The 27,667-nt window shown below is 43.8% G+C and overlaps 1 protein-coding gene across 2 annotated transcripts in view; it reads right to left on the bottom strand.

The window, feature by feature from the left end:
- Window positions 1-27,667, bottom strand: part of TAF3 (TATA-box binding protein associated factor 3) — a 124,227-nt gene that overhangs the window by 20,955 nt on the left and 75,605 nt on the right. For both annotated transcript variants that reach the window (XM_061346185.1, XM_061346186.1), the window contains exons 3-4: window positions 6,448-8,264; window positions 813-895 (exon numbers count right to left, since the gene is read on the bottom strand). In XM_061346185.1, coding sequence (XP_061202169.1) covers window positions 813-895; window positions 6,448-8,264 — 1,900 coding nt within the window. The remainder of the gene's footprint in view (window positions 1-812; window positions 896-6,447; window positions 8,265-27,667) is intronic.

Below are 27,667 nucleotides of genomic sequence, written 5' to 3'. Positions count from 1 at the left end.
GGAGGAGTGGGACACCGTAGAAAAAGAGAATAATCCTCAAAGATGCCATTTAACTTCTAAAGCAGAAAAATTAGCCATTAGGAGATTCGGTTCACAAGAGCTCTAAAAGAGAAACAACTACCTAATGTGATGAATGGAAAGGACAGATTTGTTTGGGGCTCACACGTACCACCAGCCATTAAAACCAACGTGAAAAAGTGATTAAAAGAAACCCTTCACATACAGCACAGGACCAGCCTAAAAAGGCCAGTGATGCGTGGCTTCCCCAGCCTCTCCTGCTACTTGTTTGTGCTGGATGATCTCAGTACAAAGTAACTATTATTTGTACAACAGCACCCAGTAATTAGGGAGCTAATGAACTGCCACGTGAAATGCGTTAGGTACGCTCATAAATAATCACCAACAGCTATAATGAAACAGACGTGCATAAAGGCACTTCAAGTGTTATGTTTTAAAGCATAAAACAACTGTTAGCTGAAGAGTGTTATGAAACTTAGCTGTAGGTTACACTAGGAGTAACCATTCATTATGGAAACCTCACTAAATGTCACTGGAGGCACCATATGAGTCTAGATGGAGTCTTGTAATCCATGCCCTAGAAAGGCACGGAGTGAGAAACACAGCAGGATGGATGGATGGATGGATGGATGGATGGATGGATGGATGGATGGTCGGTCAAAAGATGTCATAGCTGTATAAATAAATTGCCACTGATTTTTAAGCATTTCCCACTGAAAATAAGAGCTGCCACAAGTGACAGAGCATGAACTGTGGTAAACATAAGCCTCAGAGATGGATTTATTTGTACTTACATCTTGTCCTGGCCTGCACCCACTCTTAATGTCAGCCGAGGAATAACTGGTGATGGAGCTGGAACAACTGGTTCCACCTTTATCTGTACAAGAGAACACAATCATCAATCAGAGACTGCAAGCAGACTCCCCAGATATATTAATTACATGAAAGCACTGATGGAGTTCACCGGAGTCTATGAGTTTAATGAGACAGACCTCTGAGAGGCTGATCACTGCTCTCTCACGCTTCATGCTGTGGCATGGATAATGGTCAGAGTTTAGCTGGGAGTTCCCAACTGCAGCAAATCACAAATATCAATTCTGGACTTACAAACCAACAAATGATATGAAATGCTTGGACCTTAGCACCCAGGCTCGATAGGTACTCGAATGGTGTTTGCATTTCTGAGATTGAAATTTAATCATTTCCCAGGTTCCTCATGTAAGAGTATCGTGACCCTTTTGAGCTAAACGTAGACATAGAGGAAGCAAATAAAACCCAAGCACCAACACCGGATACTTTATGAAAGTGCTTATCCACATAGGTATAAGTGAACCACTGCTTTTCAATGCAATTAGACTGAGGCTTCTAATGGCTGTTTTTCACATGGCCTGGTTTCCAACCTCAGTTTCTGGTGCAATTTAAACCTCTTGAATATGTCCTTAAGCTCTTTGAACTAGTATCTGCCAAAGTTACCAAGTCCCATTGAGCTACTGCTTTGCACAATCTGTACAGAATCATCTCAGATTTTACAGCTGACACTAATGATTCTCCATCCATAAGATGCTCAACTTATATCCATATATGTGTATATACATTATATATGTGTGTATATATATATAGATAGAAAGGGAGACTGACCTCATTTTAAGCATGTGCATCATCATATTTAACAAAATAACCACTTAGCTGAATCTGATCCAGGAATTTACAGGAGACAGAAGTAGTCTGCATCCACTAAATGGAAATGTGAGCAGAACTCAGTGAGAGCCATCTGCTTTAGAAAGCTTTCATAAAGGAAGGGGGCAAACGATCCATTCAAGGTGCAGAAAGCAGCGCAGGAGGCAGCAGGCCAGGGTGGGAGGACCCAGCTAGGACTTACATTGAGGAATGGCAATGACAAAGCTGCGTGCCACACACCTTGCCCAGAGAATCGGAGTTGCTCATCTACTCCAGAGAGAGGAGGGCTGCAGCCTGAGTGGTATTTCTGTTGTGACACAGTTACCCATGCTTTTCAGTGAAGCTCTCTATTGATATGTATTAGCTTACTCCACAGGCCTCTCTCTACTCTTTTGTTTCTATAGCATGATTTCTTTGTTATGTCATTCCCCTGGAGTGCTGCAAAAGGTTTACTGCTCTGCAGCTCCTAATGCCTGCAACAATCCCACTGCCACTTCCCACAGGTACATCTCTTTAACTGCTTTTCCAGCACCTTAACCTGTAGCGATGTCAAAGGGATAGAGGCATGGAACTGAACCCTGGGTACAGGAGGCTCAGGAACATGGCTTTGCACAGAGTATCTTACCTCTTTTCCTGCACGTTTCTCCTTTTGTGGTGCCTGTTTTGAATACAAAGCTTTCTAGGACAGGCCCTGCTGCTTAGCTTGCAGCGCACAGCACGGAAAGACGCCTGTGTCATCCGTGTTTTGCAGAAAGGTCGTCTGTGTTGGTATTTGTGCACCACAAAGACAGAATCACAGCATGGTTTGGGTTGCAAAGGACCTTAAAGATCATCCAATTCCAACCCCCTGCCATGGGCAGGGATATCTTCCACTAAAGCAGGTTGCTCCAAGCCCTATCCAACCTGGCCTTGAACACTGAGGGATGGGGCAACTTGTTCCAAACAACAGTGGTGTGGGTTCATGTGGCAGAAGAAAAGCAAATAAACCACTTTTTTAAGCTCAGATACCCACATCACAGTCTCCCTGAGAGGAAACCTGTGTTCCATGACAATCCTAAATCTTATCCTTTGATACAACAGGAGAGGAAGCAATTTTCTACAACATGGGTTTGTGTGTGGGGTTTGCACAACAACAGCAGAGAGAAAATAAAGGAGCATTCACAGCTGTACCCTGCGTAGCCTGGTCCTGGTATCAGTGGTACGATTTTGATTCACGATCAGGGGCAGCTTACTTTGGGGCAGCTCCAAGCCTTGCCCTTATGCAAGGACAGAGCCATTTCTCATGAAGCAGCTCCTCTGCCACTTTAGTGCAGAGCTCGGTGTATTAAGGTTAAGGCTGAAACTGGGTCAGCAGCAGCTTCCTGAGCTGCTCAGTCACTCCCACAACACACTCAGGAGTGTGGAACTGCTTCAAATGTTTGCTTTTAATCTGGCAGCACACGTAAGGCAGCACCCCGGCTCACTGCCTCCTTTTCTGGCTCCAAGGGCAGCACCCCGGAGCTACTGTGGAGCACAGCGCTGCAGGCAAGCCCCGCACAAAAGCTGCTCTTCCCGGCGCTGCCACTGAATGCCTCCGGCATGAAGCCTTCAGATCTGCCTCCTGCCATTTACGGAGGGTACCGGCTGCTGTTCTGTGTCTTCCAGGGGTAAAATTACAGGCAAAAGGTGATAAAAAGCTTCAACATACAAGGGCATGTAGTGACGGGAGAAGGGGGAATGGCTTTAAACTCAAAGAGGGGTGATTTAGATTAGATATTAGGCAGGAGCTCTTCCCTGTGAGGGTGCTGAGGCGCTGGCACAGGGTGCCCAGAGAAGCTGTGGCTGCCCCATCCCTGGCAGTGCTCAAGGCCAGGTTGGACACAGGGGCTTGGAGCAAGCTGCTCCAGTGGAAGGGGTCCCTGCCCGTGGCAGGGGTTGGAGCTGGAGGAGCTTTAAAGTCTCTTCCAACCCAGTCTGTGATTCTACGAGCTTCCCAACAGGATGGGAATCACACCTAGGTAAGAACTGTAACAGCACTCCAAAATGAAAACATGATCATTGAGTTACTCTGTAAATGCAGTGATACCAGAAACAGAAATCTGATGTTTTGGACTGGCCATCAAGAGCTGACGCTGCAGTGAGACCACACACTCATCTTTCAGGTGGCACTTCCACCTCTGAGGAGGATGGACCATGGAAGTTAAAAGTCTGCGCAGTAACACAATCACTTGCTCTTACAGCACAACTGCTGGCTAAATAAGCCACTGTGTGATCTAAAAGCTAAATTAAGGAAACATGTACTTTTAGGGGTTAAAACGAAAGAGCAGCATTCTGGGGTAATACAGGGAATTGGGGCCAGCAGAAGAGCATTTACAGTGGATTAGTAAGCTTCCCAAATCACCAAAGAGGTAAAGTCCAGCAATATAAGACTCCTTTGTAGCTAACTAAAAATACATTGTCAGTGGATTTGTCCAGTTTTATGTATAAGCAATACTTCTTTCACCTGAACTAATACTAGTAGTCATATAAGCCCCTTATTGCCATGTGCTGCATTTTTTTTGCTAATCTTCAAGGATTTAGCTTCTTTGCCACATACCTCAGGGCACCAACTGATAAAGCTCTAACTCTCCATTTTTCCAGGACACCAGCAGTGCGGCCTTGCAAAAAATGAGAATTGCTCCAGAGATTTAAAGGGGAAAATTTATTTGGAAAATCCTGACTTGCACCAAAGAGGTGGATTAAAAAAAAAAATAAAAAAAAGCTTATCTATCAAAAATCAGTTTAAATTTTAATTCTATCTGGGGACTTTTTCATGCATTTTAGCTTTCAAGTTTATCTCTTGACAGGGACTTTATGCTGAGGCAATGGGCAGCCTTGTCGGTTTAATGTGTCCATGTTTTTATTACTGTTGAACTCATATATATAACCATATATATGATATATATAATCATATATATCATATATATATTCTATCATATATAGAACAGTTAGGGTTGGAAAGGACCTTAAGGTTATCTAATTCCAACCCCTTGCCATGGGCAGGGACACCTAACACTAACCCATATATATATATATATATATGTTTCCTAATATTTCTATATTCCTATATATACATTTCCTAATGTTTCTATGCTAAAGCTTTACCAGGTTGTATTTGTTTCTGTATCTGTTCTGCTGCTCCAAAGCAAACTAGATAAAGAGATTTGCAGAAGAAATGAAAAATCAAATGGATGAAAACCATGAAACTTTATATATACATGCATTTAAGTTAAATCTCTAGTTCAAGGCTAGCTTGGACAGAGCCTTGGGTGACATGGCCTAGTGCGAGGTGTCCCTGCTCACAGCCGGGGGTTGGAACTGGATGATCTTAAGGTCCTTTCCAACCCAAACCATTCTGATTCCATGGTTCCTTGTGGAAATTCTCAATGGAACACTGACAAAACAGCTCAGGCATGAGGAGCAGCAGACAGACAAAACGGGGAATCCGTGGAACTGCTGCTGCAGTCTAAACCCAGATATTAAAGTAACATGGACAACTGGGCCACCAGTGCCCCATCCACAGCAGACAAATGTTAGTTCTCCAGATCACCCAGACTCTGCATGGAAAATCACTTGTCAGCTTAAAAAACATGTCAAGTTTGGACATCAGGGGTTTGTTTCAGGTTCAGTAAGCAGGTAGCAGAACAGGGTACAATGGCAAACGAGGAAGGTGAGGAATATCTCACATCTGAGCGTGTATGAATTGAGAAGCACACTCAGAGCAGGATGTAAAGAGCTTGTTGGTAAAACCACAAGTTATACAGTGCTTCCTACTGCTAAGGATAGAGATTTAGGAAATCCTGTATCCAAGGTTATCACATAGGAAGACAATCTCTTTCTTTTCTTCTTTTTTTTTTCTTCTTTTTTATTAACAATTTAATGCGTATTAAAAGGTGAAGTGACAAAAAAATTCGCGCAAACCCTGAACTAGAGGAGCCGAGTCTAATGGGATTTCCAATCTGATAACATGCAAATATGCTGGTTTCATTTCTGAAATATTAACTATGTTCTCAAGATTAGGTGATATTGGAAAGAAGAAATTATCTTTGGCTGATGCAAATCAGTAAGAGATACAGGAGTGGAAGGAGCTCAACCCACTTGACAATCAGCTCTCCCCTTCTCTCTCTCAAGCATCAGACTCAAAACGAAAGGTGACATTTAGGCCATGGTTTGAGAACAACTGTCTTCAAACGAATTATAGTCTTGCTGAGAGAAAATTCAACAGCTCTTTTGAGCATCTGAGACTACGTATGAACCTGTTCATTTGAAGGTGGTCTGCTCCTCACTTCTCTACCTTGTAACCTACAGGCTTCTAGAGCTTTGAAACAATAAATTAAAGCCTATATGACACAGGTATAAGGTTGTTGGCCCTACCAGTGGAAATCTACAGAACCAAATCTGTGCACTGCAACACTACGTACATTCATGGTGTGTGTGCTGCTGCTGAGCATGAGTCCAACCTTTTCAAAGGGAAAACTGAGTTGCGGAAAACCAGGATAATCTCACATCTCAGATTCACAGGACTGAGCTTCCACTGTTGTATCTTCCAAAGAGGTGGGACAACCCCTGAAACTCTTGACGGGTGTCTTCCTTGGAGCTGTTGTTCTTAAAGCTTAACCAAACCTGCAACCACACATCTCCTCAAAGCTCTTGAACAACACTCAGCAGCAAAACCAGGAATCCATGTGCATTTTCCAAGCAAGGATGCCACCTCAACCCAACTAAGGAGCTTACCTTCTCATGTTTGTGTTTCTCTTTTTCTTTCTCTTTCTTTTCCCTTTCTTTCCTCTCCTTTTCCTTCTCCTTCTTTTCCTTTTCTTTGTCCTTCTCCCTTTCTTTCTTTTTCTTCTTCTCTTTTTTGTCTTTCTTCTTCTCTTTTGGTTTCTCTTTGTCCTCAAACAGTTTTTCAGGAAGCATTGGAGACAAGGAAGGTAACATGCTGGGAAGCCTCATGGCAGTTGGTGTGCTGAACAAGGGCAAAGGCATTTCTTTGGGAGGTAACACAAGAGGTGCTGATGGAGCCTTTATCTTATCTTCCTTACTCTTATCTTTAAGTTTCTCTTTGTCTTTCTTATCCTTGTCTTTTTTGCCTTTCTCTTTCTCCTTCTTTTTATCTTTATGTTTTTCTCGGTCTTTTTTGGTATTGCCATCTTTCAACTTTACTTTTGTGTCAGCATCCTCAAAGTCCTTTAGTTTGAATTTATAGGGATCAAGATCATCTTCTTTGAGTAGTTCCTTCCACTGAAACTTTGCTTCCTTGTTTCCTTCCTTGTCTTTCTCCTTCTCCTTGTTCTTCTCCTTCTCCTTATTCTTCTCCTTGCTTTTCTCTTTATCTTTTTCCTTCTGTTTTTCTTTCTTCCTCATCTTTGTCTTCAGCTCTTTTTTCAACTTCTTTTTCACTTCTACTGATGCAGCCAACTTGGCTCTCTCCTCATAGACTTTGAGAAGAGGTTCTGGAGTTGGTGGCGAAGCGGAAGGAGAGGAGAAGTAAGTGAAGTTGGTAGGTGGATTAGAAGGTGTCCCCATGTTCGCCTTTCGAATGACCTCATCAATTGAGTCATCCATTGTCCATGAAATGTCTGAACTCGAAGTTCCACCTGAGGGAGGTATTGGAGTCGCTCCTGCCTTATTTGTGTTATTGGCAGAAACAGAAGGTTTAGGAGTTGTAGTCTCTGATACAGAAAGTCTTTTCGGACTGGTGAAAATTTCCCCTTCTGATTCAGAACCAGAGGAAAACTCAAAGGGATCTGGTTCTCGTTCCGCACATGCACGAGCAATTACAGCATCGATTGAATCATCGATGGTTTTGTCCATCACTGGTACTTTCTTAGCCTGGTTTTCAATATTTGGCTTGGTGGTAGGCTCAGGTGGCATCTGTCCTTGTTTTACTTGAATGTTTTCCTTTCCTATCTTGTCACTTAATGCAGCCAGAGGGGTTCTACTTGGTGTTTCAGGCTTGACCGGTGGTTGAGGAACGTGAGCAGGAACCTTTGGACTTTTAGGACTTTTTGGGCTCTTGGCGCGACCCGGTGACTTCTTCTCTTTGGATCCAGTTTTTGGTGAACGTATGGGACTTCCAGTTACCACTGGTGAAGGTGTAGTTTTAGGTGATTTCGTCTTCTGTCCTGGAGAACTTGTTTTGGACTTAGTTTTGGGTACAAATGGCTTTGCCTCCAAAGTTTTGGGGGTTGGCACTTGCGATTTTGCAATGGGAGCCAACATCGGTGGTTCTGGTGAAGGAGGGGCTAAGTCTGCACTGTCCTGAACATGAACAGGAGAAAGCATTGGTGGTACTTTCTGAGTGTTTATTGAGCTAAGAGGTTCACGCGGTTCCAAAGCCCCATCCAAGGTGTCCCCTTTGGAAACAGAGAGTTTTGGCCGTTTCACAGGTGGAAATTCCTCAGCATCAGGACTGTCCAATGGTCTTCTGCTCAAGTAGTTCTCATCATTAATTGCTTCATCCTCTTCCATGTCTCCCTCTTCTTCCAGTGGCACCTGCATGGCCTCCGCAGATGTACCTCCATCGGTGGGCACTTGTTCCTCTTCCTCTTCTGTAGCAAAGAACATATTACAAAGGCATTAGGATAATTAAAATGTGTTTTACAGAAACAAACAAGCATCACAGCAAATGTTCACATGCACCTCAGCCTGTAAGAGGTAACTGGCCAACCAACAGCTTCTTGCTGGTCCACTTGGAAGGAAAGTGTGGCATCTCCTGCCTTGCACTAGCCACCATCACAACTGGCAGATGCCCTCACCACAGTGTAATGCCAAACCCATGAGCAAAGGATATGAGGGAAAAGCTCAACAATAGTGGCAGACCTTGTGAAGCAGGTCTAAAGCATCAGTTTTACCTAGAAGCATCCCAATTATTTCTTATTGAAGTTGTTGGGATCACAATAACATGAACCTGCTTCATTTTAAATGAAGGGAGAGAGGCTGAAGCATTTTTTTGCTGTAACAGAGAACTTCAAGGCATACATGAAAGCCAAATTCACTGGAATTCGCTGTCTTGCCTGTATACCCCACAATTTTGATTGCAAACTATCTACTAGGAAAATGTCTTCTTAAATCTGGGTTGTTTTCCTTGAAGCAGCAGTCTGAAGGCTAAAGCAGAGGACTAAGCCCCATTTAGCCTGCTAGGTTCTGCCTCTGATACCATCTTAAGCACTTGCTGCACATGGATGTTATCTGTTATTAATGGGAACACCCCAGCACTGCATGTGTGTGTTCGTTTGGATCAGGAGCATGCCTTTGAAATGCATTCCCCCCCTTACTGTTGTTCTGTTTGCATCACGAGCAATCCTGGAGTGCATATGCTGGCTTCCTGCTGTAGTGAAACCAAAATGAAAGGTATGTTGCCAGAATACACCTGACATGCTCCAGTCACAAGTGGGCATTCATGTTAAAGAGGCCAGAAAAACAGCTTTTGAAGATAAGATAAACCTCAGCCATGCACAGTGTGGACATCAGGCACCAACTGCTTCAAGCCACTGGGGGTACCACCTGCGTGATTGCTCTGGTTTTTTGTTTAATAGCAATTTTTATTCTTCTCCCCACATTTAACACCATTTTCAGTCCTACACATGAGATATTATGGTGCAGAGAATGGAGAAAACCCACTTGAGATCTCCCAGCAAATCCACAGCAGGTTTGAGAAGAAGAGAATCTCTGATTTCCCCAGCCACAGCCAAGCATTTTATCCTCTTGGGTTCACTCCCGCACTCTCAAAAATGGAATTATGCAAGCAGGAAAAAGGATTCTTAGTCTGGGATATGAACATTCACAGCAGCGTTAACCTGACACATTTATATTTGCTGTCATGAATGGATTACACCTCTGCTGGTTAACATTCCTGTGTAGACAACCCCACTTCACTTCCCCTTGTGTCTGCTTCTCCACCTGCAAAAACGCATGGCATTTTGTCTAGCAGGGTTTCTGTGGAAAGATACCAAGTGCCCTGAGAGTCTCACATGGAATATGCAGTAAACCCCGGTTATTATGACAGTCGCTAAACCCCAACTTCTTAATGAGGAGGAAGTTTTAAAGCAGCAAACCCTGAGGAACTCGCTACACTGACACCATGGAGAGCTTTGTTAGGCAGCATCTTTCTGAAATACGTCTTTTCAAGGCATTTATTTCCAGGTTTTCTGTGCTGCTGTTTCTCTGCTGTAATGTGTCAATGCTCTGATTTAGGAGAGTTGAGTCAAGAGCCCTGGGCTGCAGCACAAATCTTGCCAGCATCACAAATTAAGTAAAATGAGCTAGCAACTCTGCCTTTTGCCAGGGCCCAGAGGATTTACAGCAGCCAGCCCAGAGAGGAGCCTTTGCCTGAGGATAAAGTCTTAGCCTTCCATGAAGAACAGAAGTGTTTGGGAGTTTGCTTTTGCCTGGCTGGGCACTGACATTACAGTTTATAAACTGCAAACTTTGGAGTATAACTGAGAAATCTCTGTGGACAGAGCCTGCACCTGCTACAGGGGGAAAAAATCTGCTGCCAGATCATGGAAGCCATTTCAATCTCTGCTTAAGCTGCTGCAGAAATCTGCTGCCTTCATCTGCTCGAGACCGTTCTGGGGATGAAGAATTAGCATTCATCAGATGTCACACAGCGCCGACTGCTACCGAGCGATTCCCTCCCCAGCCCATGCCACCGCGTGTGCTGCTGAGAGTTTGTTTTCATTTCACGTTTTAAAGGGTGATAAAATGTAAAACAAACACCATGCTTTAAAACAGGGATGTGGAGAAGTCGTCCATATTGGTTACAAGATGAAAAGTGTAGCCCAGTTCAAACACTAGGGAAGGCAGGGTTTGATTGTGCTGATAGCAACATAAACCATTTGAATATAAAGAAACACAGGGATAAAAAGAGTCAATAAAGTGGAAGGGAAAGTACTGCAAAAAACTGCATTTGCTACAAATATCAGGGCATTTTTTTGCTACAGATTTCTGCTAAACCAGCCTCTTTTCCACTGTGTATCACAATAATTCATACTCTTGTAACTCCTTCCCATCCCAAGGTGCTTCTCATGTTTTCCCTGCTCAGGACTGCAGAACAGCAGCAGCTGCCGGATCAAAGGCAAACAAACAATTCCAGAGGAGGTTTGGAGAGCAGGGACCGGAGTTCTGCACAACGAGAAGAAAGAGCAACGCTTGTTCCTTTCTTAATAAGGCCAAGTAAAGTTTGCACCGGGCCCACCAAGTGTCTGTGATCTTGTGTGGAGATGCCAGGGAAGGGCAGAAGAGGTTAAAGTGCAGTTTGTAGAGGTGAGACTAGAAATCGAGGTGTCTTGGCTCCAGCTTTCATGCACATTCCTGTAAGCCACAAAGATAACTTAGTAAGGAAGCAGAAGCATTACCATCCCTTTTATATGGACTTGGATTCCCCAAAACATCTGGAAAAAATTGCCTGGGTCAGTCCTGAACAATCCAGGGCCTAAGGAAGTTCACGAGCACTTAACTACTGACACACACTCACCACTTCTCAGACATGCTCAGATGACAATCTGGAATCCTGTCGTGGCCAAATGAAATCCAAATTTCTCTTGGAAGGAGGCCACGGGCTGATCCTTCAGTGAGGACTGGGTTTGTGCCAGGCAGCAGCTTTCAAACCTGAGCCACCACAGCTGTGGCCATGGCAGAAAACAATACACCACTTTTATTTATGGAGGGGGGGGTTAATCACAGAAAGTGAAATCTCTGTCTTGCATTCAAGTACAATAGGCTCTTTTTCCTCCCAAAGGATTCACACAGGAGCAGGGACCAAATATGGGAAAACATCAGCTTTTAGGTGTAATCTGCTTGACTTGGTGATGAGCACTTAAAACCATGCAGCCACTTTTTCACCTCTGTCCGTCTCATTCACTACCCGGCACTTCCCAACGTGCAATCCTTTGTGCACACAACTGCTTTTTAACTCTCTTTACTGCCACCTCTCCCTATCTCCGGCCACCTTATTAATGAACTGACTCGAGTTAGCATCTCTAGGTCAAATGGATATCACCTCGGCCATCTGCCCTAATAACTCTCTCCTGTAATGAAAGGAGACTGAAGCTGTTCGGGAGGTTTCTCAAGATAACAGATACATTTTTTTCTTCATTGTTAGAGAAGTCAGTGCTGGATCAATATTAATGCTCACATTACTAAAGATATACAGAGCAATTGGTTATTATGTCAGCCAGCCCCATGTGCAGAGCCTGGTTCAGACGATGCACAGCTTGCAGGAGGGATGAGTTCAGCCATCGCAGTGCAGCCCCAAAGGTGAAGCTGTCCACTGCTGGAATAAAACCAGCTGATAGCTGCTAGGTGCTGCTTCCAAGAGAACTGTTTGTTAAGGCAGCATTTCTTACTGGAGAATAGGATGTGTAATCCACGTGTCTATGTAGATGCGAGTCCTTCGCTTGCATGAAAGGATGATTCTAAGGGTAGGGGAGGAAGGAATCCCCTCCCGCCTTTATACAGGTCTGCAGCGTGATTTCGGGCAGGTCACACCATGTACTGCTGTGCTCCCACCTGACAAGTGATGAGAATTCCATCTCCCAGAGGTGCTGTAAAAGCTGAACTTGATTAATACATAGCTCCTTGGGATGACTGAACAGAAAGCATTAGAATCCCAAATGCAAGCCATGGGGATCTGTCACCAGTTCAAATGATGGCAAATTTCTTAAGCTGGACAGTTCAGGCAAGAAACTGGAACTCTTGCACTTTTTAAAGGAAAAAACACTAAAACAGCACAAAATTTCTCAGTACCTCAATGTTTCTGTAGTACCATAATGTTCCAAAACCGAAGGCTTGTTTAATATATGCCTTCTTAATTCGGCCATGGCTTAGTTTCAGGACAGCAATACTCAACAGCTCAGTAATGAACTTCCAAGTTCACAGTGATGGATGGACTGTTTATCCCTAACAGTGATATGGGGGCACAAAGGAATGGAAATCCTGGCTTTACTGCCAGAACCATGCTGCCGTGCTCTCCTGGCTGCCTCACCAGAGGAGGGTGCACCCACTGCTCTGTCAACAACAGGTCACACGGAAGCCAAGGCAGGAAAAGATGCAAAAACCTCTTCTGATTCTTCAAGCATTCTTCAAGCAAGAGAACCTATTTTATATACGTGTGTGTATATATATATATATACATATCTATAATATATATACATATGCATGTATTCATATAATTAAAACTGTCATCATCTTGGTCATTAGCAGACTTAGTAGCTTCAAGGATAGCAGTTAGATGATGTCCTAGAGAACATGGCACAGACTGGGACAGACAAGATCTCTGCTCAGCTCTTGGTCCTGCCAAAATCTTACCCTGTTTTATTGGCTGATATTTAATTAAGCAAAGTTCCAGTCTTCTAGAAACTGGATGAATATTTCTCTATGTCAAAGGGTGGCGATAAGATAAAACCATCCAGCTAAGACCTGGAGATCTAAGAAAAAACCCCAGGTGCAAGATGAAGCAGAGTCAGACACACTGGCCTAAAGCTTAGAATCACAGTATCAACTAAGTTGGAAAAGACCTTTAAGATCATCAAGTCTAACCATACTTGCTGAAGAAAGCATAATGGGATGTTAGTGACAGCAGCCTCTTACCTTCAATGCAAGGGCTAATGTATTTATTGCACAAAGCTCTGGCAAGTAATAGTTCCTGTGGAAGCCAGCTCTTGTTATTATAATAATGCAAGATTTTGGTATTTGGCATTTGGTACTAACTTTAGCATGGCTGATAAACAGTATCAGCTATCAGAACAAATCCATTAAGACAGAATTCTGAATGAGCAGATGGATCCATTTGACTTCCTCCACAGCCATTTTCTTTTTAAACAGAGTTCAAACATTTGAGGCAGCATCTGGAATATTGTGTCCAGTTCCGGGCCCCTCAGTTCAAGAAGGACAGGGAACTGCTTGAAAGAGTCCAGCGCAGAGCCACAAAGATGATGAAGGGAGTGGAACACCTCCCTTATGAGGAGAGGCTGAGGGAGCTGGGTCTCTTCAGCTTGGAGGAGACTGAGGGGTGACCTCATCAGTGTTCACAAATATGTAACGGGTGGGTGTCAGGATGATGGAGCTAGGGTTTTCCAGTGATGCACAGTGATAGGACAAGGGGCAATGGGTGTAAACTGGAGCACAGGAGGTTCCATGTGAACATCAGGAAAAACTTCTTTACTGTGAGAGTGCCAGAGCACTGGAACAGGTTGTCCAGGGGGGTTGTGGAGTCTCCTACATTGGAGATATTCAAGGCCCGCCTGGACAAGTTCCTGTGTGATGTACTCTGGGTTACCCTGCTCTTGCAGGGGGTTGGCCCAGATGATCTCTCGAGGTCCCTTCCAACACTTGGGATTCTGGGATTCTGTGATTTTATCTTCTAACAGAATGGCCAAATAAAGATCTATCAGTAAATCGCACATTTCTTTCATGCACAGTTCTTCTGCTCATATCATATCAAATCAATGAGCTCACCAGTCTTCCAATACTTAAAGGGGCTACAGGAAACCTGGAGAGGGGCTTGGGACAAGGGCCTGTAGGGACAGGGCAAGGGGAATGGCTTGAACCTGCCCGAGGGGAGACTGAGATGAGCTCTTAGGCAGAAGCTCTTCCCTGTGAGGGTGCTGAGGCGCTGGCACAGGGTGCCCAGAGAAGCTGTGGCTGCCCCATCCCTGGCAGTGCTCAAGGCCAGGCTGGACACAGGGGCTTGGAGCAAGCTGCTCCAGTGGAAGGGGTCCCTGCCCATGGCAGGGGTTTGGACTGGATGAGCTTTAAGGTCCCCTCCAAATCAAACCAGTCTATGATTCCATGATACCAGGTCTCTCTGCTCCTTTGCACTGCATGGTACCAAATACAAAATGTTAAGAGTCTTTAAATAAAATTAGACTCAAGAAAGGCAGTAATGTGGCAGTGCCTGCACTGAAGTCTTCAACACCTCTTTCTTCCCAAGCAAATGCTCCTCAGGACAGCATGGCTATTGACCTGAAGGGTTTATACCTTTTATGAAGGTTCTATGAGGCTATATACAAGCCAGCCCAGCTTTTCAAATGCAAGACAGGAAATGATCATTCCCACCCAACATACAAAACTTTTTAGGGAACAAAACTCCCAAACAACTTCCTGCAGACTTCCAGAATAATTCTCCTATTGTCTAGATAAAGCATGAGATTAAGGCAAAGATACCTTTTGGGATATTTAAAGTCACTAAGTCAAACGCTTAACATCCCTATCGTACCCAGTAAGTAGGGGCTTCTGACTTCTGTTAGAGAGAAAAGTTTTTGTCTTATGCCACGATAGGTTTTATCTCTTTAACTTGTAATAAAAATGGCCTTTTCCTAAAGCAAACAGAATGTGTGCTTGTAGTCCATAAAGGAAATGAATGGAAGAGCGACAAAATTCAATCCTGATATCCTCCAGGCCAATATCCTGATACCCTAATGCAAAATGAACACACTAAAATACCTGCAGTACATTTTGAGCTTAAATTGCTAGATTTTCTATAGATATGTGTATGTATGTATATGTTATATATATATAGTATTATATATGTAATTTCTCTGCCATATGAAGACACCGATCACTGATGTGACTTGTTTACCAAAGAGGTGATGCACCAAGAGGTTTCTCTTTTACCGAATAAAGGAGATAAACCAACCTATTGTCAAACCCTGACATTTTCCAGCTGACACTCTCTATGGGAAGGGAGCTGGTAAGACAGCACCAGCAAGCAGCTCATCTTCCACGTGTCTCACATTTTTCCACTGACATTGCCAGCAAGTTCATTCCAGGGCCTTCTTGCTATGTCCTGAAGTGCAGAAACCACAGATACATTAAAAAATAAAGAAAGAAAGAAAGAAGAGCTTTCAGGTGTGGCTGGTAGTTTTGCATAAAGAACTGTAAAGAGGATGTTAAATGTGCCTGAAGTTAAACATCCAGATTTCCTGGTCACATTGGAAAACTCTGGGCCAAAGTGATGCCTCCAATGATCGGTATTAGGCAGGATAAAACTCAACAGGGCTAATGTGACACTAATGTGACTTAAATGTATACATTTATCAGTCACTCCAAAAGTAGTTATTAACCTGTTCAGGAAGCTACAAGTGATCAACAAAACCCCCCTTCACCCCTATTGACAAAATTAATCCATCCACCTTGAAATACAGAAGACAATAATATTCTGGCTCAGGACTCAGAAATTTCCAGGCCAATTCAGTTACATCTCCACTGTGTTGAACAACTGGTTCACACTCTTGATTAGGTTCTTCTTGGTATGAAATCAATGGAGAAAAACTTTTCAACACCAGCATGAGAAAAAGATACCGATAGTTTGCCAGAAAGAAACCACAAGTTTTATGATAAGCATAAATCATGTATATCATTATAGAATGGTTTGGGTTGGAAGTAACCTTAAAGATCATCTAGCTCCAACCCCCTGCCATAGGCACATACACCTTCCACTAGATCAAGCTCCCCAGCATGCAAGCCTAAGGGCGTGGGAAAGAAGAGGTGAGAGATGCGGAGCATCACTCTTCAGGCATCACACTGTGGCTTAGGGTATAACGTGCACCTCTGCCTTCCAGTGCTGCTTTAGGATATTGGATGTGATTAAGAGTAACACGTTAACATACTTGCTAGCGGCAGTCCTCATTATACTACCTTTTAGAATATGCAATGTTTATGAAGCTAAACTGCTCAGGATTCTTAACATGACCCACCCTGCTCCCTGCTGAAGACAGGAAAGCAGCATTGGTAGATTGTTACCCACTCTGTTACTCACTGTCTGTCTCTCACAAAATTATCAGTCCTGTATTTGTGCTGCACACAGCAAGTAAAACCGTGTTTCTGCCTAAATACAGAGGGAGAGTTTGTTTTTGCTTTGACTTTCTAATAGCTCAACAGTTTTTGTAGAACACCCATGTGTACACGAAGCAATGCATGCGCACGGCAGTGCTATGCTGATGTGTCTGGAGCTGCTACACAGACTTTGCATGGGGAGTAAAAACAACCACAGAAGCATCTTTAGGAAGTGATAAGCAAGAAGATGCGTGAGAACCAGCCAGCTCCCTGTCAGCAGGGCAGCCTTCGTTCAGTCACTTTGGTGTTGCTCTGAATTACCTGGGACTGAGACTCTCCCCTGAAATCTGCAGGGTATGACATGACAAACACCATACAGAGGGACAGAAAACCTCCATACCCAAATCTGGATTCATCTGCATGCCATTTTACTTCTTACTCCCCCTGGAGTGTATGATCCTCAAGCAGATCAGGAACTCACCCTGAAGTGCACATGCAGGCAGAGAGGTTTTCTCTTTAAAGGAACATTTTGACTTCTAAAAAATACAATTATTATCAAAGACAAGGTAATTAGGCAATGACAATCCATAGAGTACAACCCATCAATAACAGGGTACATGAGCAAGACTGACAAGAGGTGTGAAGCTGATACGTTATAAATGGCTCTATACTGACCTGTGAAAATGCAGTGTTTCCCTAACATTCGGCACAATAAAAACCTAAAATGCTATATAAGCAAGCCAACCTGAAATGACACCTAGTATTATAAATGGCCTAATCTATATGTTAATACTGTTGTATCACATAACTGCAGCAAGACTAAGATAACAACATGACTTTGGGGTTTCTATGGCTACATCCTGGGCTAACGTGCCTGAAAGGGCTTGCTGCTGACACCACACAAGCTTTCTGAGTGCTTCTCTTTGGTTATTTATGATATGATTTATGATAACGACAACATCTCCTATTTTCTCCCCTCGTCAGATACAATAAATTGCATCGTTAATCACCGTTCTTGCTTCAGCTATGATTACAATAGTATAATAGGCCCTAGCTATGGTAATACTGTGTATTAAGGTGGCTTTTTTCCCCCCTTTAAAGAAATATGCACAAGTAGGTATTTGTAGCTGATGTCAGTACCTGTAGTAGTTCAATAATCTTCCTGGGAGTATTCCTGGAGGAGAATTCCTGTTACAACTAAGATTCGGCACCGTCCCTCTTGCAAAGACTGACTTTACCATCCAAAGACTCAAAATCCACGCGGTATTAACCACAGCTAACAATTCTCAAGTATAATACGAGGGCTTTATGTGTGGTTTTTCCTGACAAAAGGAAAGCTGATGGTCAGTCTTTTCACTTTGCGCCTCCGTATCTAATCTTGCCGGCTGAGCTTTCCAAACCGGCTTTTCAAGTATCACAAATCAGACTGGAAACAAAGCAACTGAACCTATACAAACATTCGGAAGGATTTTACAGTGGTTTTCCTTTTCTATGTTATGGTCTTGTATAGGAAAATATACTGTTCTGTCTTCAATAAAATCCTGTGATAGAAAACCCCAGGCTTTTACGTATCTTTTAGGAAGAAACTATTTATACCTTCTAGCAGAGGAACAAACTCGGTATTTATGAGACTGAGGGACCTGTACTTCTGCCATGCTAATAGTATTACCTGGCACTGCAGAATTTGAGTACTTCACAGATTTGCAACCTACGCATGTATTAAGGTGCTTGGATTCAGAAGTGAGAAAATACTGTGATTATTCCATAGCTTACCTTGCGAATGAGCTAAAGAACCCCAGAAATGGTACAGAATCATAGAATAGTTAAGGTTGGAAAGGACCTCAAGATTGCGTAGTTCCAACCCCCCTGCCATGGTAAGGCATAATTATCTCATAGACATCACATATTTCTTTTACCACATTACTTGAGATCTCACCCTTTCTTCCCAAAAGATAATATTTAAAACCCCAAAGCTTTGTAAGTAATGCAGAAATGGGGTTCAAGGCTCAGGGGCTAGAATTTCAGAGTCACATTTCTTGTCCTCAGGAGTCTCGGAGACAGCGAGTAGGAGACAGACGTGATGGCACAATGGGAGATGTTAGACTGTATTAATAAGCATATTTCTAGTTATGTTGCTGCTACAAATAGCTACCATGCCCTTCAGCCCAGCCATCATTAGTAACCTGGCTCATTATTGGTTTTGTGGGGAGAGGAGGGGAGACAGTGGCAACACTGATGAGCACAGGGAAGATGTCTGATGTGTAAGTGGCAGCATGGAAGAAATGGGAGTACGAAGACAGTGGTCTCCTAGGGAATGATGAGCTCATCTCAAAGTTCAGATGATAAGCATGGATACCACTGTGTGAGGTGTGCCACAGAATCTATGAGGAGAGAGAACACCTTTGCAATCAGCTACGATGCCCCGAGTCTGCCTGTGACCTGCTTTGCTCTCACAGAAGTAAACCTGGGCTACTGAGGGTATTAATCTGTTATTTACTTGCCGATGTGATGGAGCTCCTGCAAAAATGCATTACCAGAAGGAAGCTCTGGCTCGATGCAACATAAAGACCATCATTACTCTTCCTATGCAGGACAAAGATGCAACTTTGCCATCGTAAAAAAGGCTGCGAGTGTTTATATCACCTTCAAATAACTTTTTAGTTCAACAACTCATTTGGTCATTAATTGCCTTTCCTCTCCTCTTCCTCCTGCACATCACTTGCAATTGCAAGGGCACATTTGCAACCAAATGATAAGCTGCTCAGGGCAAGAACCGTATCTGTGTTTTTTAAAGTGTTTTCGTTACGTCTGGGCAGCATAAGAGACTCACAAATGACGGAGCACGTATTTAGAGACTCTTCTACCCCTTTGATTGTCTTCACCGGATAAAAAAAGGAAATCAAGTGTAATATGGTACAAAAATGAGTAAGACTGAAGGAAGGAGAAGTTTATTTTCAGTATGTGAATTGGGATGGATAAAAACGTCAACCAGATCCTGTGCTCTAGAATGAACTGGAAAAAGTTTGTCTACATTGTCAGGCAACCCCCTGATCCGTGTTATCTATTCATAGTGCCACAACTGAATATAAGTTAGTGAAATCTAGTAGTAAACATAGAAAAATGATAGAAAATTGACTGAGGACTCCTACTAGTGCACAGTTACTGCATCTTTAAGGCAAAACCCCCCATATATTCACCCTCTCTCTTAATGTATGTATGTACACTATGCCCACAAGTGTTTACCAAATATTCCAGCTGCTGGGAACGGGTGTATCAGCTCATTTCCTTAAGGAGAGCAGCAGGAATGAAGAATGCTTCTGCCTACAAGAGCAGCTGCTTTATTCCAACACTTGCCAACTCAGAAATACACATGCAGTTGCAGCTTGTGACTGTGAAGAGCATCCAAAGTCTTCATAAATATGTGGTGACTTCTGTACTCGTGAACTGGCAGCAGTGTGTCTTGGTACATACATGAAACCCTGTGTCTGCTGGGAAGAATTCTGAGATACAATATGAGTCCCCTAACAAACACAGTCTTCTTGATCTAACAGAGAAGGAAATCACTGATGATAAGGTTTTAATAAAACCTGACAAGCCTCAAAATTACATTTACTGTAATTTTCGGGCTCACCCCCGAAACAGATACTTCACAAAAGAAGCCAGAGGAAGACTCAAAGAGAGGAAAATGTTTACTTTAAGAGGTTTTTTCTTACAGCTACAAATCCAATTGGTGCCTCTCTTTGTCTTTCAGCCTCTTTGCTTTACTCTGTATAGGGGCATATGTGTGTGCCTGGCTCTGCCCTCTCACCCTGCCCTTCCAAAGGTGCCCAAACCACTCGGGGCAGCAGAGTCACCTCTGCAGCAGCACTGCTCAGGCAGCACTCACCAACCAGGTCGCACAGCTCTACACTGTGGTGGGTTCAAGGTGCTACTGTCAGCACCAGGGGAAATAAAGCGCCACAAAGAGCATGGGGTGACTGTGCTGCGCAATAATTCTGCTGTTGGGCAGGTTCCCTCTCCAGCAAGGAGCCCAATTCAGGAGGCTGTAGGAAAATTTAAACACACCCAGTTTAAAACCTCTGCTTTTCCTTCTTTTTTTTTTTTTTTTCCCCAGTGACCTTATAATTTTTCAGGGACTGCTGCTGAAATCTATTGCTTCTTTCTGGAGGACCTCATGGATCACAGCAACATCTGCACATAAATCTCACTTCCAGGGACCTCAGAGGCTGAAAGCAGAGCAAAGGAGTCTGCTGGATGCTTGCGCTGTACAAGAGCATTTGGGGGGGACAACTGGAAAGACCTTGTGGTCTTTTGCAAAGCCACAGCCATGAAACAATCCTGCGCTCTGCAGTTATTGCAAGCCTTTTAGGAGTATTAAGCTAAACAGAAAGTAGTGCAAAAACCCCCAGAGAAACAGAATAAAAGAGGGATTCAGAGATAGCAGAGTCCTGCATGTACACTAGGAAAGCTGGGCATGAATGTGAAATGATTTGTGATCCACTCTTCACGGCACTGCTTGCAACGGATGCAAAGTACCACAGGATTTGTGGAAGCATTAAGCAAGTTTCAAAGGACTGTCTCTGTTTAGAAACACTTCAATACACCTTGAAGGAAAACAAGGACCTCAAAGCCAACGCTGAGTGATGCTGCACTTCAGAGCCGGCTCACTCCGAAGCACGCAGCAGTGTTCATTTTGATGGGAGGGCTGCCCCAGTGCTCCCAATGACCTTGGCAACATTCCTCCAACAAAACCAAACCAAACCCGCAAAACACACACAAAAACCTTCGGGACCTTGGGCTCTAAAGCTGTTTTAGAATTAGCTTTGAATAATTGTCCCACAATAGGAGTTTTCTTGATTAATTGCTTAAGATAAGGCCTCCTTTTGCTTGCTGGCCTCCAGTGACTCTCTCTACTTCCCATAATCACTTTTGTCTCTGTCTCCTCTTCGCTAGGACCTGCTAAGAGAAAAATCAGAGCCACCCCAACTCCATTACCTGAGGATTAGGCAGGAGATAACCCTGTGCATTCCATTACTGACCATTATTTGAGTGATTATTCAATCAGGTTTAGACCATGTGAAAGATGCTCTAATTGTTTTGCACAGCTCGCCTGCCCAAGCTGTGCTACATCTAAGGGACAGAACTTGTGTCCTTTAAGAACATAAAAATGATGGGCTGATTGCAAAGGGAAATGAGAAGTGGTTTTGTATTGAACTCTGCTTTTTATTTAACATAAAGAAGATAATCAGGCTTAAGTAGGAGTTAAGATCTATTTTGATCGAGTTTCTCCACAAACTTGATTGTACAGATACTTGATTACAGAAATCTTGCAGGATATTGCTTTTCCATCAAAATTATTGAAAACATAATGGAACTCAGCCATTAGTTTTCCAGCAGTTTATGAGATAAGCATCCTGAATAGAGGGAAAGCAGGGACAGAGAAGAAACCAAAAAGGCAGTTACCAGGCAGGCTTAATTTAAGCGAGAGGCTTGTGCACACACATCAGTGCTAGACTCCGAGGGCTCGATACCCTGATTTAAACTGAATTAATGTCTTTTCACTAAGTAATATTTTTCTTGGACATATGGGAGAAATGAAGAAACCCAATGAAAACAAATGTAGTGCAGGAATTGGCTGCAGTAGGCACTTTTCTGTAATATTAACTTTCCACCCAGGCATTCAACCCAAAAAAGCAAAATCCTTCATTTTAGAGTTGCAAGATTCCCATGCAATCTTCCTGCTCCACAGACCCCAGAATGGTACTACCAGTGACTCAAATTCCCAGGGACATGAGCCCATGCTCTTCCTGAAGAAGCCACCAACTAAAGATAACTCCTTCATCTCCAGGTACAAAACTCCCCTTCACTTCCAACCCCCACAGAAGCCTTTACAGCCGATGCAAAACTCATTTGTAACTGTTCATTTGACCTCCTTTTTGCCACACTTCCTTAACCCACGTTCTTCAAACTGCCACCACCAAACCAAAGCTGTCACCTTTACTTTTAAAAGCCCATCAAGCTTCGAGCTCCAACAGATCTCATGTACTACCTCGTGTAAGTTGTTTTATAGACATTGTTTCCTCATAAGTGACATTCTGGGAGATCACAGAAGCCCAGCCTGGTTTGGGTTGGAAGGGACCTTAAAGCTCCTCCAGCTCCAACCCCTGCCACGGGCAGGGACCCCTTCCACTGGAGCAGCTTGCTCCAAGCCCCTGTGTCCAACCTGGCCTTGAGCACTGCCAGGGATGGGGCAGCCACAGCTTCTCTGGGCACCCTGTGCCAGCGCCTCAGCACCCTCACAGGGAAGAGCTTCTGCCTAAGAGCTCAGCTCAGTCTCCCCTCCCTGTTTAAAGTCACTACCCCATGACCTACGCCTGCTTGCTCTTAGATGGATATAACCAGACCCTGCTAGCATTTGGAGGGGTATTTCAGCTATTTTTAACCTTGCTTGACTGTGAAGTGTTTAAGGCCACATGGATAGGGCTTTGAGCAAGCTGGTCCAGTGGAAGTGTCCCTGCCCATGGCAGGGGGCTGGAACTGGATGAACTTTAAATTCCCTTCTGACCTTAACCATTCTATGATTCTAAGACTGCCTTCCAGCTCTTGGCTAACATAGATAAACCTTCCCCATGGCTTTCATCAATTCCAGCCTTTACCACCCCTGCCTTCATGCGTATCGGGGGGTAAAGAGAAGATTTACCTATGAGTGAGCACAAAGTGCTGGTATTCTCGGGACTCAATGCAGAATGAAGCTTGCTCAGCCATGGGGAGGGTGCTCCTTCCAGGCTAGGATGACAGGCAGTAGTAGAGAAGGTTGGGTTCTAACGGATAAAGTCCTCTAGAGTACACTCAGCCAAACACCTCTGCTGATGAACGAGACCTGAAATTCGGCAGGGAGGGGATTATCATCCTGCCATGCCATGTAATTTTTAAGAACACCCCCCTATTAATCTATGCCAAACAGTAAGCACCAGTTTGATCCAAATCCTATCAGCAACAACAATCTGTCGTTACCTCCTCTCTCCTAAATGATGTATGCTCTGGGATGTATTACAGAGAAATCAGTTGAATTGAGGGAGGTTTTCTGCATTAACTTCTCCCACCTCCCAATTCATATAGTGCATTTATGGGGCAGGAACCTGCTTTCACCCACACTGCTGCTCAAATAGATCATGAACACAGACAACACTGAAGATCTTCTTTCCCCTTTCTCTGTTTCTTCTTTTTGTTCTGATTCTCTGTTTTCTCTCATCTTTGTATTTTCCTCTTTCTGTTTGCTCTTTGTTGCCTGTCCCTTCCAAGAGCCAGAAAATACTCATTTTTCGGTATTACAGCTTTCCTGCCTTTTCCTATCCCTCACTCTCAAACTTTCTCTTTTGGTAGCATTTAGCAGAAAGATAAAAACTACAACAGGGAAGAACACATTTGCTTTTTGTGTCACTCAGGATATCTTCCTGAAGGAGACTGGTGGCCAAAGGCAAGACTGAAGCAAAAGGTAAGGGACAAAACATCCATGAAGCCCATGAAACACGGAACTGTAAGAAGCAGTCAGAAGAGGGAGAGGAGATAAAGAGGAGTTACACTAAGCAAGTATTTCAGAGGCAAAATGAGGAAGATGGGACAGGTAAGGATGTTGTGGACATATGGCCTCAGTGGCTGCAGAACAAGCCAGGATGCAAATGGGCAGTAATCACTTGCTAGTTTGGTTTCTCCATTACATGATGCTAAATCCCAAGATTTCAGCTCCTCAAATGGTCATTATGGGAGAGTTTCTTCACTCCTGAGTTCTCCCATCTCATACCTGTCACTGCAGATACTGTGGCTTCATTTCTTATGCACATCCATAGAAACAGAAAATGCCTGAGGATACTCTTAGATAAGAAGCTGTTCAGATGTGACGTATCTCAGCAGTTATTAAAAAGTAATTACACCTCATATTCTCATGAAGCATTCATTACTTTCAGAAGGGATTTAGATATCTAACTTCTAGATATATAGCTTTTACAGATCCTGCTTTATTATTCATATGTTACAGTAGAAATGAGGAATAGCTGAAGAATCCCAGTTTGGTCACTAAGTTATAGATTGTCTTGCTTAAAATGGGGAATTCAGTGTCACCATGCCAAACCACGACAATATATCTGTCTAGCACATTACAGCCAAGATGAATTAGCTTACAATCTCTTGAGGGTTTCTGACTTTTAATAGAATGCTTAAGAGGATGAAGTTGCTCGCTATGATCAGCAGCTTGGGACACAGGGTACTAACACTATCTACTGTAGACTACTTTCGAGCATGGTTTCATGTTCCCCTTGCTTCCAGCCCAGCCGTGCTCTCACATTCATCCCACAGCATCCAGTGACCATAAGGCAGGTCAGCTCAGTGGGATGAAGGAAAAGCCCAATTCTCCTCTCCCTCCTCCCTGAACAAAACAGCTTTTAGCCTAAACTTGTTTAACCAACTCAAAGTAAAGGGGGAGAAAGGATCAGCCAGAAATACTGCCCTTCTTGGCAGTATCACAGAATCACAGAATCCCAAAGGTTGGAAGGGACCTCAAGGGATCATCTGGTCCAACCCCCCTGCAAGAGCAGGGTAACCTAGAGTACATCACACAGGAACTTGTCCAGGCAGGCCTTGAATATCTCCAATGTGGGAGACTCCACAACCCCCCTGGACAGCCTGTTCCAGTGCTCTGGCACTCGCACAGTAAAGAAGTTCTGCCTGATGTTCACATGGAACCTCCTGTGCTCCAGTTTACACCCACTGCCCCTTGTCCTATCACTGGCTACAGCTGATAAACCTTTCAGCCAGCATGTAGCAGCCTGTGTCAGACACAGGGGCATCAGTCCTCTGACTAAAACGAATGGCACATGATGAAAACACCATGTTGAAGGTCAGTATATCACAATCTATGTAGAATCGCAGACTGGTTTGGGTTGGAAAGGACCTTAAGATCATCCAGTTCCAACCCCCCTGCCATGGGCAGGGACAGCTCAGATGAGACCGTTTTACCTACATGATTTCTGTTGTTAACTCTGCATTTCATATTTCAGTAGTTATGAAGCCTTTTGGAGGAGATAGAACTTCCTTCTTCTTTTAAGGATAAATACAGATGCTTGTGTATGGATTCAGTCTCTTGCTGCAGATGGAGAAAGTTCAGGAAAACTTACTGAGATCTCTTCCTCTGCTACTGGACAGAGGCTTCTTCTCCCAGCTGTGGCAGGAGACCTACGTATGCATTCAAAGGACCAGCAGGTGATCCTGCCCTCTACTCTGCTCTCGTGAGACCTCACCTGGAGCATTGTGTGCAGTTCTGGTGTCCTCAACATAAAAAGGACATGGAACTGTTGGAACAAGTCCAGAGGAGGCCACGAGAATGATCAGGGGCTGGAGCACCTCCTGTATGAAGACAGACTGAGAAAGTTGGGGCTGTTCAGCCTGGAGAAGAGAAGGCTGCGTGGAGACCTCAGAGCAGCCTTCCAGTATCTGAAGGGGGCCTATAGGGATGCTAGGGAGGGACTCTTCATTAGGGACTGTAGTGACAGGACAATGGGTAATGGGTTAAAACTGAAACAGGGGAAGTTTAGATTGGATATAAGGAGGAAATTCTTTCCTGTTAGGGTGGTGAGGCACTGGAATGGGTTGTCCAGGGAGGTTGTGAATGCTTCATCCCTGGCAGTGTTCAAGGCCAGGTTGGACAGAGCCTTGGGTGAGATGGTTTAGTGTGAGGTGTCCCTTCCCATGGCAGGGGGTTGGAACTTGATGATCTTAAGGTACTTTCCAACCCTATTCCATGACTCTATGCTTCTGTGAATGGCATCACTCCTCAATCTACCTTCTAAGTTTTGTTTTGTTTCCCTCTGTTTGCGCCATAGTAAAGTGGAAGAGAGAAAATCCCTTTCCTCTCTCCCCTCCACTGTCACTGCTCCAAGCTGAAAGACAGCAGCAGAACTTCAGATAATGTGTAGAAATCTCTGAAATGTGGAGTTTCTCCCCCTCCTCCACTATTTCTGGGCTAAAGAAACAAACATAAAACCTCAGTGTACTCCGTATACACCCAGGAACTCATTAAGTTAATCAAAATGACCTCCAGAACTGGGGGATGAAGTAACAAGAAAAACAAAGCATTAGGAATTTTAATACAATAACTACTTGCTTCCTTCTGCCATAAATTCTTTACGGGTCTCTAAGATATGTCTGCTACCATAGCGTAGGTATCTTGTGCTCTGGCTATTGAAGGTTCTCTACAAAGATCTAACATTTACTCAGCTGTCTTCACGGAAAGCTGTTTGGAAAATCTAGGTGCTTTACAAGGAATCTAACCATAAAATCAGTGAGGAAGAACTAGGACACCTTAATCCTCCAAGAAAGGTGTTGTCAGGACTTGCACCTATGCCTTCTGCAAATTAGAAAGAAAAAACCCAGGCAGTTATAGTCAAAAGCATAAGGAACAAGGAGAATCATAGAATGGATTGGGTTGGAAAGGACCATCCAGTTCCAACTCCCATGCCATGGGCAGGGACACCTCGCACTAAACCATCTCACCCAAGGCCTCGTCCAACCTGGCCTTGAACACTGCCAGGGATGGAGCATTCACAACCTCCCTGGACAACCCATTCCAGTGCCTCACCACCCTAACAGGAAAGAATTTCCTCCTTATATGCAATATAAACTTCCCCTGTTTCAGTTTGAACCCGTTACCCCTTGTCCTGTCACTACAGTCCCTAATGAAGAGTCCCTCCCCAGCATCCCTATAGGCCCCCTTCAGATACTGGAAGGCTGCTCTGAGGTCTCCACGCAGCCTTCTCTTCCCCAGGCTGAACAGCCCCAATGTTCTCAGCCTGTCCCCATACTGCTCCAGCCCCTGATCATCCTTGTGGCCTTCTCTGGACTTGCCCCAACAGATCCATGTCCTTCTTATATTGAGGGCACCGAAACAGGAGAAAATGCAGGTAACAATTTTAGTCAGGACACCTGAGGAACTGCAAGCACATTATTTCCATTTCCAATATGCTGCACAACTGCGAGAGAATACTGCCCTTGACACGCACCAGAGATGCTGAATGACAGAGTGTCAGAAAAGCATCATTTATTATAAGCACCATGATTAATAAATTCTCAAGAATAGCAAGTATTCAAAGACACAAGACACCCAATTCAGAATAAAAGCCTAAAT

This window comes from Neopsephotus bourkii, unplaced genomic scaffold, assembly GCF_033783945.1.
Source record: "Neopsephotus bourkii isolate Nb327-2 ecotype Australia unplaced genomic scaffold, CSIRO-AGI_Nbou_v1 NB_266, whole genome shotgun sequence".
Lineage (NCBI taxonomy): Eukaryota > Metazoa > Chordata > Aves > Psittaciformes > Psittacidae > Neopsephotus > Neopsephotus bourkii.
This window is presented reverse-complemented; position numbering and strand designations above follow the sequence as displayed.